The sequence below is a fragment of the Dama dama genome, chromosome 2 (genome assembly GCF_033118175.1).
Source record: "Dama dama isolate Ldn47 chromosome 2, ASM3311817v1, whole genome shotgun sequence".
NCBI classification, from domain to species: domain Eukaryota; kingdom Metazoa; phylum Chordata; class Mammalia; order Artiodactyla; family Cervidae; genus Dama; species Dama dama.
The window spans coordinates 15,034,702-15,051,867 of NC_083682.1; the positions used below are offsets into that span (position 1 = coordinate 15,034,702).

General features: G+C 55.8%; 1 protein-coding gene and 1 non-coding gene across 4 annotated transcripts in view; one reads left to right on the forward strand and one right to left on the reverse strand.

Annotated features, from left to right (window-relative positions):
• The window catches only part of NFRKB (nuclear factor related to kappaB binding protein), a 33,544-nt gene that overhangs the window by 14,834 nt on the left and 1,544 nt on the right, over positions 1–17,166 (forward strand). The window contains exons 12-25 of one of the 3 annotated variants that reach the window (XM_061166605.1): positions 233–298; positions 2,763–2,842; positions 2,948–2,994; positions 6,265–6,325; positions 6,943–7,117; positions 7,921–8,027; positions 8,765–8,888; positions 9,050–9,129; positions 9,220–9,440; positions 9,536–9,803; positions 10,407–10,619; positions 12,828–13,595; positions 16,194–16,300; positions 16,924–17,059. In XM_061166605.1, the coding sequence (XP_061022588.1) occupies positions 233–298; positions 2,763–2,842; positions 2,948–2,994; positions 6,265–6,325; positions 6,943–7,117; positions 7,921–8,027; positions 8,765–8,888; positions 9,050–9,129; positions 9,220–9,440; positions 9,536–9,803; positions 10,407–10,619; positions 12,828–13,595; positions 16,194–16,300; positions 16,924–17,059 (2,453 nt within the window). The remainder of the gene's footprint in view (positions 1–232; positions 299–2,762; positions 2,843–2,947; positions 2,995–6,264; positions 6,326–6,942; positions 7,118–7,920; positions 8,028–8,764; positions 8,889–9,049; positions 9,130–9,219; positions 9,441–9,535; positions 9,804–10,406; positions 10,620–12,827; positions 13,596–16,193; positions 16,301–16,923; positions 17,060–17,166) is intronic. The other 2 variants (XM_061166607.1, XM_061166606.1) reach the window with 2 other exon arrangements.
• Positions 6,472–6,543, reverse strand: TRNAC-GCA (transfer RNA cysteine (anticodon GCA)). The gene has a single exon. It is a non-coding gene; the product is annotated as a tRNA-Cys (tRNA).

Sequence of the window (17,166 nt, forward strand, 5' to 3'; positions counted from 1 at the left end):
AGTATCTCCCTCCCTCCCACCCAGCCTCGCCTTTATCTGATTCTCCTATTAGAATGCAGCCTCACTGCTTGGATCCATCATGACTCTGCCTGACGCCATGTGGCGATGGGCTGTGCTGCCCTGATACGCCACTGATGCACAGAAGTGACCTCCCAGCCCTGGGCAGTCGGTGGTTCTGGGTTCAGCACTCTCTGGCCTGTGTGGCTTGCTCACGGGTGTCCATTTCTTGTAGCTGTGCCATCCAGCTTCTCTCCGTTTGTTGAATTCAAGGAGAAAACCCAGCAGTGGAAACTGCTTGGTGAGTACTGCACACCACTGACCTGTCACAGAGGTTCTCTTTCTCTTGTTTTCTCCCCTAAGCTTCTGGTGCCTTCCGGGCAGTGCAGGCCACGAGAATGTTGAGAAGGGCAGTGTTAGGCCTTGTTTTGCTTAGTAAGAGGATCCTTCCAGGCCCTTAGGAACTCTCACGGTCTAAGTTCGTGAACCCCATTGGGTTTTGGCTAAGGTGAAGTTGCCTGTGTCCCGATGCTCCCCAGGGCTGCTGAATCGAAATCTGTGGGGTGTCTTAGAGTAGCACCTGTGTTTCTATCATTTGTATCTGTGCCTTTAGGGTAACTTACAGTAATACAATTGCTTTTCTTTCCTAAAATGGGCTTTGTTGTTGAGGATAATGTGTCAGGCAGCCCCAAGTAAGCTGTTTCTACAGGAAAGGCTTCCTTTGTTATAAACTTGTAAAGTCCCACTTACCACATAAGCTGTAGTAACGTGTACTTGAAATAACTTGGTGATGAGAGGAAGATTCGTGTTGATTTCCTGTGGAAATACTCAGATCTCTCTCCACTCTGTCCAGTGGTCTGTGAAGAGAAACACAGAGAGAAGCTTGTGAAGCAGTAGGTTCATTCCTTCCTTACAACAGTGATTCACCTTCTAGGTGTCAGGCGGTGTTAGGTGTTGGGGGTATAATGGTTGATGACGTAAACAGTGAGCTCCCTTCGTGGATCTTAAGACTTGTTTGGGGAACAAATAACTCAAATAGCAAACGTGCACGTTCTGTGAGGGAAAGTGCTGGTAGGGGTAGTAATGAGGCATTGATGTGGTGTGCATGCAGAGTTCGAGACAGCTGTCCTGGGAAAGGTCATTTGAGCAGAGTTCTTCACGATGGCTGGGGACCAGCCCGGCAGCGAGAGGGGAAGAGGCTCCCGTGGAGGGAGTGGTGTGGGTCAGTGGGGCGGGGAAGCTTCCTTTCAGGATCACACCAGCCTGCAAAGAGATAATGATAATCTGGACCTGGGTAGGGAGAATGGATGAACTTCAGAGTTTTAGGTAAAAGCTAGAGAGGTGGTTATGGACTGTGTGGGGAGTGAAGGAAGACGGTGTCAAGTGTCACTGGTGCTGGACTTGGACCTGGTGAACGGACTCCACCATGGGCAGCTGGGGAGGATGTCAGGCTTGGTGAGGGTGAGGAGCATGCGTGTGGTTATGGACATGCTGCCTTGAGCTTCCTTTGGGGTGTTGAGTGGATGGTGGGTTTAGAGTCCAGACCGGAGACTCAGGGTAGAGAGCTGTGGGCATGTGCAGTAAGAGAAGCCTGAGGCATGGGCCCACTGAGGAGGCCGGAGGGCCTGGGATGAAGCCTTGAGAGACTCTGAGGTGGGAGAGGCAGAGGGGGACACCGGAAGCAGTGACCGCAGAGTGGGGAGGAAGCCATGAGGTCTGACTCGGGATGGGGAGTGTTCATTAGCCACCATGGTTCCTACAGCTCAGGAGGTCAAGACAGGGCCTGTGGACATGGAAGAAATGGTGATGCTCTTGGAGGAGTGATGCAGGCTGTGGGCAGAGGTGTGCTGAGGCCATGGGTCCAGCTGGCGTGGGGCTGGGGGCGATAGGCCTGACCCAACCAGGGAGTGTCTGGGGCTTGTGGGTCAGATGTTTCTGCTGCAGCTGCTCAGCTCTGCCCTGTGCAGGGCAGCCAGAGACCGGATGTAGGCAAACAACCACAAAGCTGACCTCTGCGTGCGCTGTGGAGAGTTGCATGTCCTGGCTTTCAGGGCCCTCTCCTGCAGCTCTCCTCCAGTTAGGGAGACAGTGGATCTGGACCACGCTTTCTGCAGTGTTATCTGTTGTTGTTATTTATTTAAAAAATTTTTTTGTTGGCCGTGCTGCATAGCATGTGGGATCTTCATTCCCTGATCAGGGTTCAAACCAGCACCTCATGCATTGGAATCATGGAGTCTTGAGCACTGGACTGCCAGGAATGTCCTGGGAAACTTTAAAAAATTCTGATGCCTGGGCCTTCCCCACACCTGTTCTGATTGGTTGGTTTGGGAGAGCCTGAGCCTCGCATTTTCAAAAGTTTCCAGGTAATCCCGCATTACCAGGGTTGAGAAACTGGATTAGGCATCTTGAAGATTCCTGTTTTAGAGAATGTCAAGGTCTAGTTGTGATTGTGGGAGTGGCTGAGGAGTTAAGGTGCTGACTAGACAGCCTGTGTGGATGTCCATCAGACACTTGAAGTTAATCCTGTCAGGCTTTTAATCCCTTCAAGTTGGTTTCAAGTTAATTTCTGAGTGTTGTCAGACAGCAGTCCACCTTCATCCTGCCTGTGGACATCCAGGCCGAGGGTTCTTCTGTACACAGGACCATTGCCATGGTCCTGGCAGGTTCTTCCTCGGGCATAGGTACAGTGAGGAGGAGGAAGTGGGGTCCTTACACTGTGCCTTTAGATCACACTGTTGTTACTTTTTGCCTTTTTGTTCTAATAGGCCAGTCCCAAGATAATGAAAAGGAGTTAGCTGCACTCTTCCAGCTGTGGCTGGAAACCAAAGACCAGGCCTTCTGTAAGGTATGTTGTTGAGAACCGCCAGCTCTCTCGTCTTGGGCTTCCAGAACCCTTGAGTTAACTGGAATTCTTCAGTCCATTGACCTGTCACTGTTTTCCTTTCTCCAGCAAGAAACTGAAGACAGCTCAGATGCCACAACGCCTGTTCCTCGGGTGTGAGTATAGCAGTGCCCTGACTGAGGCTGGTGCCCCAGGAAACCCTTGTCCTGGTCCCGCCCTGGTTGTGCTGACATGTCCTTGTATGTCAGAGCCAGAGAGATTGGGTCCCTGGGTCCTTGCCCGCCTCAGCCTCCCCGGGGGGCAGCATGCTCCCAGAGTAGGAGTGTTGCCCCAGGAGCCTGAGTGGCAGGATCCACCTACAGGTGTGTGCTTTTCCCTGGTCTCCCTTCAGTTCCCGTGCAGAATGGTGGTTCTGGGTGCTGGAGAAGGGCTGATGGGTCTGGTGGTTCTGGATGCTGGAGAAGGGGTGATGGGCCTGGTGGTTCTGGGTACTAGAGAAGGGGTAATGGGCCTGGTGGTTCTGGGCGCTGGAGAAGGGGGTGTTGGACCCTGGTGGTTCTGGATACTGGAGAAGGGGTGATAGGCCTGGTGGTTCTGGGTGCTGGAGAAGGGGTGATGGACCCTGGTGGTTCTGGATACTGGAGAAGGGGTGATGGGCCTGGTGGTTCTGGGTGCTGGAGAAGGGGTGATGGGCCTGGTGGTTCTGGGCGCTGGAGAAGGGGTGATGGGCCTGGTGGTTCTGGGTGCTGGAGAAGGGGTGATGGGCCTGGTGGTTCTGGGCGCTGGAGAAGGGGTGATGGGCCTGGTGGTCCTGGGCGCTGGAGAAGGAGTGATGGGCCTGGTGGTTCTGGGCGCTGGAGAAGGGGTGATGGGCCTGGTGGTTCTGGGCGCTGGAGAAGGGGTGATAGACCCTGGTGGTTCTGGATACTGGAGAAGGGGTGATGGGCCTGCTGGTTCTGGGCGCTGGAGAAGGGCTGATGGGCCTGGTGGTTCTGGGCGCTGGAGAAGGGGTGATAGACCCTGGTGGTTCTGGATACTGGAGAAGGGGTGATGGGCCTGGTGATTCGCCTGGTGGTTCTGGGCGCTGGAGAAGGGGTGATGGGCCTGGTGGTTCTGGGCGCTGGAGAAGGGGTGATGGGCCTGGTGGTTCTGAGTGCTGGAGAAGGGGTGATGGGCCTGCTGGTTCTGGGCGCTGGAGAAGGGCTGATGGGTCTGGTGGTTCTGGACGCTGGAGAAGGGATGATGGGCCTGGTGGTTCTGGGTGCTAGAGAAGGGGTGATGGGCCTGGTGGTTCTGGGCGCTGGAGAAGGGGTGTTGGACCCTGGTGGTTCTGGATACTGGAGAAGGGGTGATGGGCCTGGTGGTTCTGGGTGCTGGAGAAGGGGTGATGGACCCTGGTGGTTCTGGATACTGGAGAAGGGGTGATGGGTCTGGTGGTTCTGGGCGCTGGAGAAGGGGTGATGGGCCTGGTGGTTCTGAGTGCTGGAGAAGGGGTGATGGGCCTGCTGGTTCTGGGCGCTGGAGAAGGGCTGATGGGCCTGGTGGTTCTGGGCGCTGGAGAAGGGGGTGTTAGACCCTGGTGGTTCTGGATACTGGAGAAGGGGTGATAGGCCTGGTGGTTCTGGGTGCTGGAGAAGGGGTGATGGACCCTGGTGGTTCTGGATACTGGAGAAGGGGTGATGGGCCTGGTGGTTCTGAGTGCTGGAGAAGGGGTGATGGGCCTGCTGGTTCTGGGCGCTGGAGAAGGGCTGATGGGCCTGGTGGTTCTGGGCGCTGGAGAAGGGGGTGTTAGACCCTGGTGGTTCTGGATACTGGAGAAGGGGTGATAGGCCTGGTGGTTCTGGGTGCTGGAGAAGGGGTGATGGACCCTGGTGGTTCTGGATACTGGAGAAGGGGTGATGGGCCTGGTGGTTCTGGGTGCTGGAGAAGGGGTGATGGGCCTGGTGGTTCTGGGCGCTGGAGAAGGGGTGATGGGCCTGGTGGTTCTGGGTGCTGGAGAAGGGGTGATGGGCCTGGTGGTTCTGGGCGCTGGAGAAGGGGTGATGGGCCTGGTGGTCCTGGGCGCTGGAGAAGGAGTGATAGGCCTGGTGGTTCTGGGTGCTGGAGAAGGGGTGATGGGCCTGGTGGTTCTGGGCGCTGGAGAAGGGGTGATGGGCCTGGTGGTTCTGGGCGCTGGAGAAGGGGTGATGGGCCTGGTGGTTCTGGGCGCTGGAGAAGGGGTGATAGACCCTGGTGGTTCTGGATACTGGAGAAGGGGTGATGGGCCTGGTGGTTCTGGGCGCTGGAGAAGGGCTGATGGGCCTGGTGGTTCTGGATACTGGAGAAGGGGTGATGGGCCTGGTGATTCGCCTGGTGGTTCTGGGCGCTGGAGAAGGGGTGATGGGCCTGGTGGTTCTGGGCGCTGGAGAAGGGGTGATGGGCCTGGTGGTTCTGAGTGCTGGAGAAGGGGTGATGGGCCTGCTGGTTCTGGGCGCTGGAGAAGGGCTGATGGGTCTGGTCTGGTGGTTCTGGACGCTGGAGAAGGGATGATGGGCCTGGTGGTTCTGGGTGCTAGAGAAGGGGTGATGGGCCTGGTGGTTCTGGGCGCTGGAGAAGGGGTGTTGGACCCTGGTGGTTCTGGATACTGGAGAAGGGGTGATAGGCCTGGTGGTTCTGGGTGCTGGAGAAGGGGTGATGGACCCTGGTGGTTCTGGATACTGGAGAAGGGGTGATGGGTCTGGTGGTTCTGGGCGCTGGAGAAGGGGTGATGGCCCTGGTGGTTCTGGATACTGGAGAAGGGGTGATGGGCCTGGTGGTTCTGGGTGCTGGAGAAGGGGTGATGGGCCTGGTGGTTCTGGGCGCTGGAGAAGGGGTGATGGGCCTGGTGGTTCTGAGTGCTGGAGAAGGGGTGATGGGCCTGCTGGTTCTGGGCGCTGGAGAAGGGCTGATGGGTCTGCTGGTTCTGGGCGCTGGAGAAGGGGTGATGGGCCTGGTGGTCCTGGGCGCTGGAGAAGGGGTGATGGGCCTGGTGGTTCTGGGTGCTGGAGAAGGGGTGTTGGACCCTGGTGCTTCTGGGCGCTGGAGAAGGGGTGATAGGCCTGGTGGTTCTGGGTGCTGGAGAAGGGGTGATAGACCCTGGTGGTTCTGCATACTGGAGAAGGGGTGATGGGCCTGGTGGTTCTGGGCGCTGGAGAAGGGGTGATGGGCCTGGTGGTTCTGGGCGCTGGAGAAGGGGTGATGGGCCTGGTGGTCCTGGGCGCTGGAGAAGGGGTGATGGACCCTGGTGGTTCTGGGCACTGGAGAGGGGGTGATGGACCCTGGTGGTTCTGAGTGCTAGAGAAGGGGTGATGGACCCTGGTGATTCTGGACGCTGGAGAAGGGGTGATGGGCCCGCTGGTTCTGGGCGCTGGTGGAGTGCAGTGTACCCATGGGTCTTTGTGTTCCAGAAGGACTGACTACGTGGTGCGGCCCAGCACGGGGGAGGAGAAGCGAGTTTTTCAGGAGCAGGTGAGAACAAACTGGAAGAAGGGAAGGGAAGTTGCTCAGTCGTGTCCAACTCTTTGCAACCCCGTGGGCCTACCACACTTCTCCATCCATGGGATTTTCTAGACAAGAGTACTGGAGTGGGTTGCCATTTCCTTCTCCAGAGGATCTTCCCGACCCAGGGATCGAACCTGGGTCTCCTGCATTGCAGGCAGACGCTTTACCATCTGAGCCACCAGGGAAATCCTTGAACAAACTGGAACCCAGTGTAAATCTCTGTGTCTGCGAGACCAGGTGAAGAGATGCTCTGAGCCCAAAATTCTTGGAAGCAGCTCACACTCTTAACCTAAGCTGTTGCTTTAGTCTGGATTGCTTTTCCGGAGCAGAGATGATGTGAGGAGGGGAATGAGAAACCTTTTGATGGTTTTTCTGCAGATAACCAAACACACTGACTTCTTGATGACTTTGCTAGTGCCTGGCCTTTGGGGGTCATCCTTTCCCCACTCTGGTCGGCTTAGTGGTCCTAGTGGAATAGCCTGATTCCTCCTTGTTCCAGTCTCTCCAGGCCAACCCCTTACTGCTTGGGGTGGCTGGAGAGACCCCTCTGACTGACTCAGGAGCTCTGTCTGTTCTCTTGACAGGAGCGCTACCGGTACAGCCAGCCCCACAAAGCCTTTACCTTCCGCATGCACGGCTTCGAGTCCGTGGTGGGGCCCGTGAAGGGTGTGTTCGACAAGGAGACCTCGCTCAACAAGGCACGGGAGCACTCCCTGCTGCGCTCTGACCGGCCCGCCTACGTCACCATCCTGTCCCTGGGTGCGCCCCCACCCCTACCCCCCAGCAAAGGCTGGAGGGTCAGTGTAGCTCCAGGAAGCTTTTCAGTGGGGACGTGGAGGGTGGGCTCCTGCCCAGAGAGTCACAGGGAATCCTTGTTTTCTTCCTGCATTCTGTGCTCAAGTTTATGTTCCTTTAGGAATTGTTCAGTTAGCTTAGGTGCCAGAATTTGCTTCCTCCAGACTAGGATTTTTTTAAAGGTGAGATTTTTCACCTTTTTTGTACCATTAATTTTTGGCAGTCTGGTAACCTCTGGACCCCTTCTCAGAATTAGGTTTTTAAATGCCTGAAATAAAATGCACAGTTATGAAAGAAACCAGTCATATTGCAAAAATATTCAAGCAGGTTTATGGTGCAGAAATAGGTCTTTATTATGATAAATGATGTGACATTGCCGCAGGTGGTGTGGCTCCTCTGATTCCTGCGTAGTGATGAGTAGGAATGATACTTTGAGTTGTTGCAGCAGCTGTGCTGTGGTAAGAAATCGTCTGATTTCTGTTAGAACATCACAGCACTGCCAGCGTGTGGTTGGCAACGTATGCCAGCAAAGGTCGTGCCAGCCTTGGCTCACAGTGGGAGGAAATGCTAAGTTTCAGTTTAAGTTGTAATTTTCTCCTGGACCCCGTGAACTGTCAAGTTCAGGGCCTTCAGCCTTGGCTGAAAGTGTGAGGGGTGTGGAGGAAGCCACCCCCAGAGGGCCGTGTCCCCCTGCTGCTGGGTCAGCAGCTGAGGGATGGCTCCCCCAGGAACCCTGCTAACGTGCTCTTTGCTGTTTCTGGTGTCAGTTCGTGATGCGGCAGCACGGCTGCCCAACGGGGAGGGCACGCGGGCGGAGATCTGTGAGCTGCTCAAGGACTCCCAGTTCCTGGCACCCGACGTCACCAGCACGCAGGTGTGAGGGGAGGCGCTGCTCGGGTTTTGTTCGGGGGTTGTTTAAGGATCCTTACAGGGGGATACAGAATGTGCGTGCCAAGTCACTTCAGGCGTGTCCGACTCTTTGCTACTCTTTGCAACCCCATGGACTGTACTCTGCCAGGCTCCTCTGTCCATGGGGATTCTCCAGGCCAGAATACTGGAGTGGGTTGCCATGCCCTCCTCCAGGGGATCTTCCCAACTCAGGGTTCGAACCTTCCTTTCTTATGTCTCCTGTATTGGCAGGTGGGTTCTTTACCACTGGAACCACCTGGGAAGCCCACATGAGGGAATACAGACTGGAATAACAAATTTAATAAAACTGCTGAGGAATTTCCCAGTGGTCCAGTGGTCAGGATTCTGAACTTTCAGTGCCAAGGGCCTAGGTTCAGTCTCCTGTTGGGAAACTAAGATCCCACAAGCTGAGCGGCGTGGCCAAAAAAAAACCCAAAAGAAAGGAGTCTGGAGAAGGGTGAGCAGAGCTGCCCTGTGACCTTGCTGACGGTGAGGCTTGGCTTCAGCATCTGCTGAGGGTCCTCAACTCACCGTCCTCAGGGTGACTCTATCCCCCAGGACTCAATGTTTCTTGTTTTGCCGAGTGACAGGTGAGCCACTGGGAGTAGGCTCTGTGTGGGGGCTGTGCCTCCTCTCCCCGACCCCGGGTTTTCCTCTGGCATCTGAGCCGGTGGTTTTCCTTCCCCTTGTCCTGGGTCTCAGGTGAACACAGTGGTGAGCGGCGCCCTGGACCGGCTGCATTATGAGAAGGACCCATGCGTGAAGTATGACATCGGGCGGAAGCTGTGGATCTACTTGCATCGGGACCGCAGCGAGGAGGAGTTTGGTCTGTGCCCCGCTAGCCCAGGGTGCCCTGATGTTCTGTCCCAGCCCCACCCTTCTCCTTCTTGGCATTCAGGCAGGACGCCACTGTGCAGGGAGACGGAGCCCTGGCTTTCAGTGAGACCACCCTCCTTCCTGAGCTCAGCTGCCCACTCTTGCCCACAGAGCGGATCCACCAAGCCCAAGCAGCTGCAGCCAAAGCCAGGAAAGCCCTCCAGCAGAAGCCCAAGCCTCCGTCCAAGGTGGTGAGTGACCTCGTGGGACGGCGGTGGAGGGGCCGAGCTGTCCCTGCCACCTTGCTGACGCCACGTGTGTTCCCTCCCGTGTGTGTGCAGAAGTCCAGCAGCAAGGAGGGTCCGGTGAAGGTCCTGAGCGGCGGCCCGTCCGAGCAGAGCCAGCTGAGCCTCAGCGACTCCAGCATGCCCCCGACCCCAGTCACGCCCGTGACGCCCACCACGCCTGCTCTGCCTGCCACGCCGATCTCCCCACCGCCAGTGCCGCCAGTGAACAAGAGTGGCCCCACGACAGTCTCAGAACCGGCCAAGTCTACGTCAGGGTGAGTGATTCTGCTTTCTGTCGGGCCTTCTCCCTGCAGGCTCCTTCCGCATGGTGTCCTGAGTTGTGTCTTGTTTCCCTGGGTGCTCCTTGCAGTGTTCTTCTCGTGTCCTCACCAACCATGCCGCAGCTGGGAACCATGCTGTCCCCAGCATCCAGCCAGACCCCGCCGAGTTCTCAGGCTGCTGCCCGTGTCGTGAGCCACTCGGGCTCGGCTGGGCTCCCCCAGGTGCGGGTGGTGGCCCCACCCAGCCTTCCCTCCGTGACGCAGCCAGCGGGGCCAGCCCCGGCACTTCCACCGATGCCTACGGGAACGCAGATCCGAATGCCGGCCCCTGGCGCACAGGCCAAAGGCGGGCCCCAGGTAAGAGGGACGGGCTGCTCGGGTGGGCTCCTGAGTCCGGTGGCCAGTCCAGGTCGGGACCAAGGACCTGCGTCACTGTTGCTGCTGACGGCATTTATCACAACAGCTCAGTTAATGCCCAGAGCCCGGTGGCTGAGTTGTGAGTGGTGTTTGCACATTGGGAGTCAGAACTGTGGGAAGTTTAGTGATGTACCCCAGTTTGTGACATCAGGAACGTGGTGCGTGGAGGTGGGATGCGAGAGAGGCCTGTGATTCTCGGTGTCAGGCGCCTTCTGACTCTAACCTTCTCCAGGCCACTGGCTGTGGGGCCGTAGACAAGGGCCTGCCTCAGGCTCCTGTGCTGCGAAGGGGTATGGTGTCTCCCCTCTCCTTGCGTGGTTAACGTGAGATGTTAGACATGAAAGTGTTTCTGCAAGTTAAGCTCTTCTACCAGCACGTCAGAGCTCCACACTGTCCGTTTCAGGGGTAGTGAGCGCTCAGCACTGTAAGCTTAGAAGACCTCCTGGGGGAGTGCGTCTTGGGTGGTGACAGCTGGAGACCTCTCTGGGTGCCGGTCTGCAGCTTCCGGTCTAATTAAGCTCTCGGCCTCCTGCCCGGAACTAGACAGTCCTGGCCACCGTTCCGGTCAAAGCGCAGACAGCGACAGCCACCGTGCAGCGGCCGGGACCCGGGTCGGCGGGGCTCACGGTGACAAGTCTCTCTGCAGCGGCCAATCCTGCGAGCAAGCCTGCCACCAGCTCTCCTGGGGGCTCTGCTCCCAGCACCCCCACGGCGGCCGTTCTTCAGAACGTCGCAGGACAGAACATTATCAAGCAGGTACACGAAGCCTCCCTGGGCGGGTCCGAGTCCTTTGTCCAGAATCAGAGGACAGTTGGAGACCTTAGTGGTTTGTGACCTCTGATTCTGAGTTCATTTCTATTCAGGTGTGAGTTTCCAGCAAGGGCAGTGCAAGCTTGGGAGATCCTGATGCTGGGTTTTCCGTTTCTTTCCATGAAATTCAGGATTTAGTAGCTGAGTCTTTGGATTTGGAGTCAACTTTTCACGGATTTACTTACCTAAAAGCCTGTAGAATAGCTGGACAGGCATTGTTGGCATTTCACTTTCTACTTGTAGAAACGGAACATGTCTGTCTGTGCTTTCATGGAGGTGTGTGCGCGAAGATAACCGTTGAGCTGCAGGGACTGGCTGGGCAGAATCGCGCCGACTGCTGAGGGCAGGGCCTGCGCGGTGCTGAACGTGCTGTAGATGCTGAGAGCTGTCGTTCTCATGACACCGTGGGGCCGCCACTTTCGTTATTCCCCTTTTACTGTGAAGAAGCGGAACCACTAACGATGAAGCAAAGTTATTTCTTCATCAAACGAAGGCTTCTTGAGTGCCTTCTGTGTCCCGGGCACTGTGCAGGGTGTGGGGTCAGGGGGCGAATCACACAGACCAGGTCCCTGCTGTCCCGGGGCTTGTAGTGTCACCTGTCACATGGGGGACAAGCAAGTACTTCCGGGTCGGTACAAGGCCGTGACAGTCGGTCAGCGGTGTGGCAGGGTCAAGGGCGATAGGCTGAGGTGGCGGCTGATGAGAGAAGGCCCGTCTGGGGAGGGGCCTCTTGAGCGAGGTGAGCGAAGCTGGGGAGCAGGCCATGCTGCGCTTGGCCGGGCCCAGCCTCCCAGGCGTGGGAATGGCACGTGAGGAGGCCTCCATCAGGAGTGTGTGAGGAACGACAAGAAAGCAGTTGGAAGCTCCTGAGCAAGTGTGAAGGTGTTAGAAGGCGAGGTTGCCAGCAGTTAAGTCAGGTCAGACTTTGCCTTTAATTTAGATATGATGGGAGATGTGGAAAGATTGTGGGCTGGGATGACTTGACCTAGTTTTCACTTAAAGAAATTCCTGCTTGGGGAGGGAGCTGGGAGGGATGTTCAAGTGAAGAGAACATAGGGTAACTATGGCTGATTGATGTTGATGTTTGATACAAACCATCATGATACTGTAAAGCAATTGTCTTTCAATTAAAAATATATAAATTAAAAAAAAGAAAACCCTACTTGGCACTGTGGGCGCTGGGAGCCCAGAGCAGAAGTAGGGAACCCACATGGGTGGGGGTAGCAGCCGTGTAGCTCCAGCATTAGGCATGTGTAGGGCGTGAAACGAGGCCTGAGAAGTGAGCACTCAGTGGACAGGGGTAGTGAGTGAACTTGACCGGAACACTGGGTCATGAATTTTGGGGAACAGGTTCACAATAGAATGTGAGGCGTGACAGGGGAGACAGTGATAGATAGCCTTGCTTTCGCTGAGAGCAGAGACCTGAGGCTGCAGGGGGATGTGGAGTGAGGCAGGGGTGGGCATGCTTTTGCGGGGGGGGGGGGGGGGGGGCAGCACTGTGACACTTAGTGGTCCAGCAGAGGTGGGGGGTGGCTCACTAGACACAGTTCCCAGCTAGGAGGGTCACACCTGTTGCATGTGGACTTTGGCCGTAGGTCAGTAGGCGTGGTGTGAAAACCTGGGAAGTCTGGCCCCAGGGCTTATGCCCTTCAGCACCGAGCCTGGTGCTGCCTCAAAGTGGAGGTTGGCTCAGCCATAATTAGATGTTTTTGAGACAGTAGGAGAAATGTGAGCGTGTCTTATAATATTTACCAGGTAGTTATTAGATAAGAAAAGATAGTTATTTTAAATTTGGTTCTGGGCTATTTTATGTGAAGGCCTGGAGCAGCCTTGGCTACCCAGGGACGAGTGTGTTGATGAGCAAAATGATAGTTACCAGTTTACTTTAAATATTTTGACTCCTCCCTCCCTCCACCCAGGCCCCTGAAGAGTGGGGAAAAGTAGATACTTTTGGCCATCTGGTGACTTCTGAAGCTGGTGGTACGCGAATTTGTTAGTCTGTTCTCTGCTTTGGTGACCGTCCTCCATTTTTCAAAATAAAAAGTTAGGAAAGTACATGAAACACACATCTCTTGCAATGGAGGTTCCCCAGCTTTCCCCTGAAACCCGTTGAGCCCCGAGAAGACCTCTGTCAGTGTGCTGCTTCCCCTGCAGGTGGCGATCACTGGGCAGCTGGGCGTGAAGCCCCAGACGGGCAGCAGTGTCCCCCTCACAGCCACCAACTTCCGGATCCAGGGCAAGGATGTGCTGCGTCTCCCACCCTCCTCCATCACCACGGACGCCAAGGGCCAGACGGTGCTGCGCATCACCCCAGACATGATGGCCACGCTGGCCAAGTCCCAGGTCACCACAGTCAAACTGACCCAGGACCTCTTTGGGACAGGCGCCGGCGCCACGGGCAAAGGCATCTCGGCGACCCTCCACGTCACATCCAACCCCGTTCATGCCACTGACAGCCCTGCCAAGGCCGGTGTGGCTGCTGCCCCGTCGTCCACTCCGACAGGGACCACTGTGGTCAAAGTGACTCCTGATCTCAAGCCGGCGGAAGCCTCGAGTTCAGCTTTTCGCTTGATGCCAGCGCTTGGCGTGAGCGTGGCCGACCAGAAGGGGAAAAACACAGTGGCCTCATCGGAAGCAAAACCAGCTGCCACCATTCGCATCGTGCAGGGCCTGGGGGTGATGCCCCCCAAAGCAGGCCAGACCATCACGGTCGCAGCCCACACCAAGCAGGGGCCCTCAGTGGCCGGTGGGTCTGGAACTGTTCATACGTCGGCCGTGTCCTTGCCCAGTGTGAACGCTGCCGTGTCCAAGACTGTGGCTGTGGCTTCTGGGGCGGCCAGTGCCCCCATCAGCATCGGGACCGGAGCCCCTGCCGTGCGGCAGGTCCCAGTCAGCACCGCGGTCGTCTCCACTTCGCAGGCCGTGAGTAATTTCAGGGGTGTAGACTAGAAGCCCAGTCTGTCTCCTCTTTTGACCCGGACAGGATTATTCACTAGATGACTCTTGTTTAGTTCTGAAACACATTTACGAAAGTGTGGCACAGGCAGTAGTTCCCGTAACAGCAAAGCAGCGTGGAGGTGCGTGGTGTAAAGACAAGCTTTCTCTTCCCACCCTCTGGTTCCCCTTTCATGAGGCTCGTCACTAGTGTTGTTTTGCCATTTATCCTCCAAGTCCTTTTTCTGAGCGTTTTCATACATATGTACAATTTTAAGATTCCTATGAGAAACCTCAGTCTATATATTGTTCTGTTATTTGCTTTGTTCATTTAAAAGTACATCTTGGGGGTTGTTGCAGATTCTACGCAGAGACTGTGCCCTTTTAGTGACATCGCTGTCCCTTGTTAACACCGGTGCTACGTGGCCTGTTTGTGTGTGTGAACACGGGGCAGTGTTTCGGGAGTGGAGGTTCTTGGAGTGGGTCAGGGAGGTACGCTTCAAACATTCTGACACTCCCGCTGTGTTCAGAGAAAGACCACACCAGCTTACGCTCCATCAGCTAGCCTTCTGTTTCCCTTATCCCCTAACCAGCACTTGAGAGCCTGTTCTGTAAATCTTTATGTCCCCGTCTTACTGGTGAAGAGAGTTCTTTTTCTCTCTTCCTCGTCTTTGAGGGGGATGGGCGTCCCTTCGTTGGGGGGCTGGTGAGGGCTCTCCAGGAGTGAATGGGATCTTTGCCATTGTTTTTCTGGGGTGTTTTTCTGGGATTTCCATGTTGTGTGAGTTTCTACCGACCTTTATATTTCCCACATATTAGTTCTCATATGTGTAGAAAATATTTTCTTCTAGTCTGTCATTTTTTAACCTTGCATATGAAGCCTTTTTGCTCTGCAGGTATTTTATCTGATTAGATCATCAGCATTTTCTGGTTCCTAGGTTTCACCGTCTTATGCCTTAGCCCAGGGTTATGAAGACGTCGGTTCTCATTTTCATAAAATATTTTTAGAGTTTAAAAAAAGTATAGTGGATAAATCCACTTGAAATGTATTTCTGTGAATGTCATGTGTGATAGAGCTCATCTTACATTTTTCACATTATTCCAGCATCGTTGAGTAGTATGTCTCTTCCCAATTAATTTGAGATACTACCCTTACCATAAGCTAGATCCCTGTATCAACAGGTGTGTTTTGGGGTGCAGGTGTTTATTCTTTAGCCTCCAGGTAAGGGGCACTCTTCTGTATGGTGGGTGCATCTTGACAGTACAGAACACAGTCTGACTTCTCTAAGTAAGCCGTATAGTAAAACCTCACCAATTAAGATAAAATCCAGAGTGATGGGGAGAGGAGGACCAATACGGTAGTAAAGCCAGCCAACCAACCCTAAAGTGCAGTGTGGCTTTAAAGGAGATGTTTGTTCAGGTTCTCACATCAGAGAATTAAGCAACGAGGCGCTCACTTGATCCACTTTTCTCTTGAGTCCTTCTGACACAGGTGTGTCCCACGGCATCCAGCTTGTGGTCATCAGTCGGGGTGACTGTAAGCGGAGAGCTCCGGGTGGGCAGGCAGGTTGAGGGGTGGTGCCTAGGCAGCTGGTTACTTAGCTCACAGAGGGACGCTTGGTCGGTGGATGCTGCTCTGAAGTCTTCCCAGCACTGGGCTTCTTAAGACAGCAGTGCAGCCCCAGTCGGTTCCCTGAAGGCACCGCCTGGCTGTGTTCTCTGGCCTGCTGGCATTGTTCAGTGCTTTCTAAGGGGCTGCATGCGGTTGAGTCATTTGGAGATCAGTGTCTGGCCCGGGAGACAGGTTTCCTCCTGAGTGCCTGGCTCCTGTAGAATCAGCTTGCCTGTAGGAAATATTGATTCCTTTTCTTTGCATCTTGTCAACTGCTCCTCTCGAGTTTTTCAAGTTTTTTTTTCAAGTTTTCAAGTCAGATTTACACAAGATTTTACCATATATAAACTTTATCAACCAAAGGTTAAAACCAGGCAACCTAAAAACTGGTGGCCGTGGTGACCTACGCCGACCATCCTGAAGTCCCAGACACGCCAGGCGTGTCCAGCTCCCTCTGCGCTCCTCCCACACTCTTCACTGTGGGGTGCACTTCTCTCTTGGGTGTGGTTAGTATCAGTGTCCCCAGCTCATCTCCCTCATCTCTGGGAAGAACGGCACCCAGGAATGTGCCCTGCTGTGCGCTCCGCTGTTCTGCACCTAACCGTGACAACAACTGATCACCTCTGTCCCGGCTCGGGTCCTCCGCCAGGCTGCTGTGTGCCAAGTGTCAGGGTGCGTGGGTGAGTGAGAGCCTCCCCTCTGGGAGCCCTGACGCTACTGTGTTGAAGGGAACACGCTTTCCCTTGTGGCTCAGGAGCACGTTTTATCCTGATGCCGGCAGGTGCACTCTGCTGCTCTGATTCGGCAGGAAGGAGGAGGCTCACAGACACACGACCCCTTGGTCTATATCTGGACCCCAGCTATAGGAGCACTGGGCCCCGCAGAGAACCCCTCGGCTCCTGCGGCCCCTGGGTGACGCTGGGTGGTGGTCCTTGCCTCCTCCTTCCGATAAACCTGATTCTTTTTCTCTGTAGGGGAAGCTGCCTACACGGATCACAGTTCCGCTGTCTGTTATCAGCCAGCCCATGAAGGGCAAGAGTGTGGTCACAGCCCCCATCATCAAAGGCAACCTGGGGGCCAAGTAAGTGCTGTGGGGAATGGGGGAGGCAGTGCTGGGGGCTCCTGGACATGAGGGTATGGGGAAGGCGGCTGGTTTCCTGGGCTCCTTCATTGTGCTTGACAGTGTCTGAAGCACCCGAAGTTGTTTCAGGTGCTGGGGATAAAGTGAGGTCAGTACTGCCATCAGGCTCATTCTGTAGGAACAGTGAACTAACCTTGTCTCTGGGGACAGAGCAAGGGACCGACAGGACTTACTGGGTGGAGAGGGCGGTGACCAGCGTGCTGTTAGGGAAGCTCCCCTTGAAGTCAGACCCTAGGGTGTGATGGCGCAGATGGCGAGGGCCTCCCTGGGGCCAGGCCTTTATGGCTCTGACTTGACAAGAGCGAAGGTGAAGGCAGGAGTCTGGGTCTCAGGGCAGCTGCCCTGGGGTCGGGTTTCTGGCTGGGAGCGCACACCTCCCGACACCCATCCTGACCCCGGCCGGGCACCGAGTAGACGTCGAGCCTTTTGATCCAGAGCACCAGGGGCCTTTGTCTGACATGAGAGTGTGGCAGCTGGAAGAAGGGGGGGACCTGACTGGGGTCCTGTCAGTCCAGGGCTGAGGTCCCCGGGCCTGGGCCTGGCCTCACGCCTCTTCCCCACAGCCTCGGTGGGTTGGGCCGCAACATCATCCTCACTACCATGCCGGCGGGCGCGAAGCTCATCGCGGGCAACAAGCCGGTCAGCTTCCTCACGGCCCAGCAGCTGCAGCAGCTCCAGCAGCAGGGTCAGGCCACGCAGGTGAGGCCCAGGGCCCTGGCGGGGCTCGGGCTGCTCCCTTCCCCATGTGCTCATCCTCACTGCGGGCCGCTGGCCATCTGCCCACCAGACACTCTTTCTGTGAACAG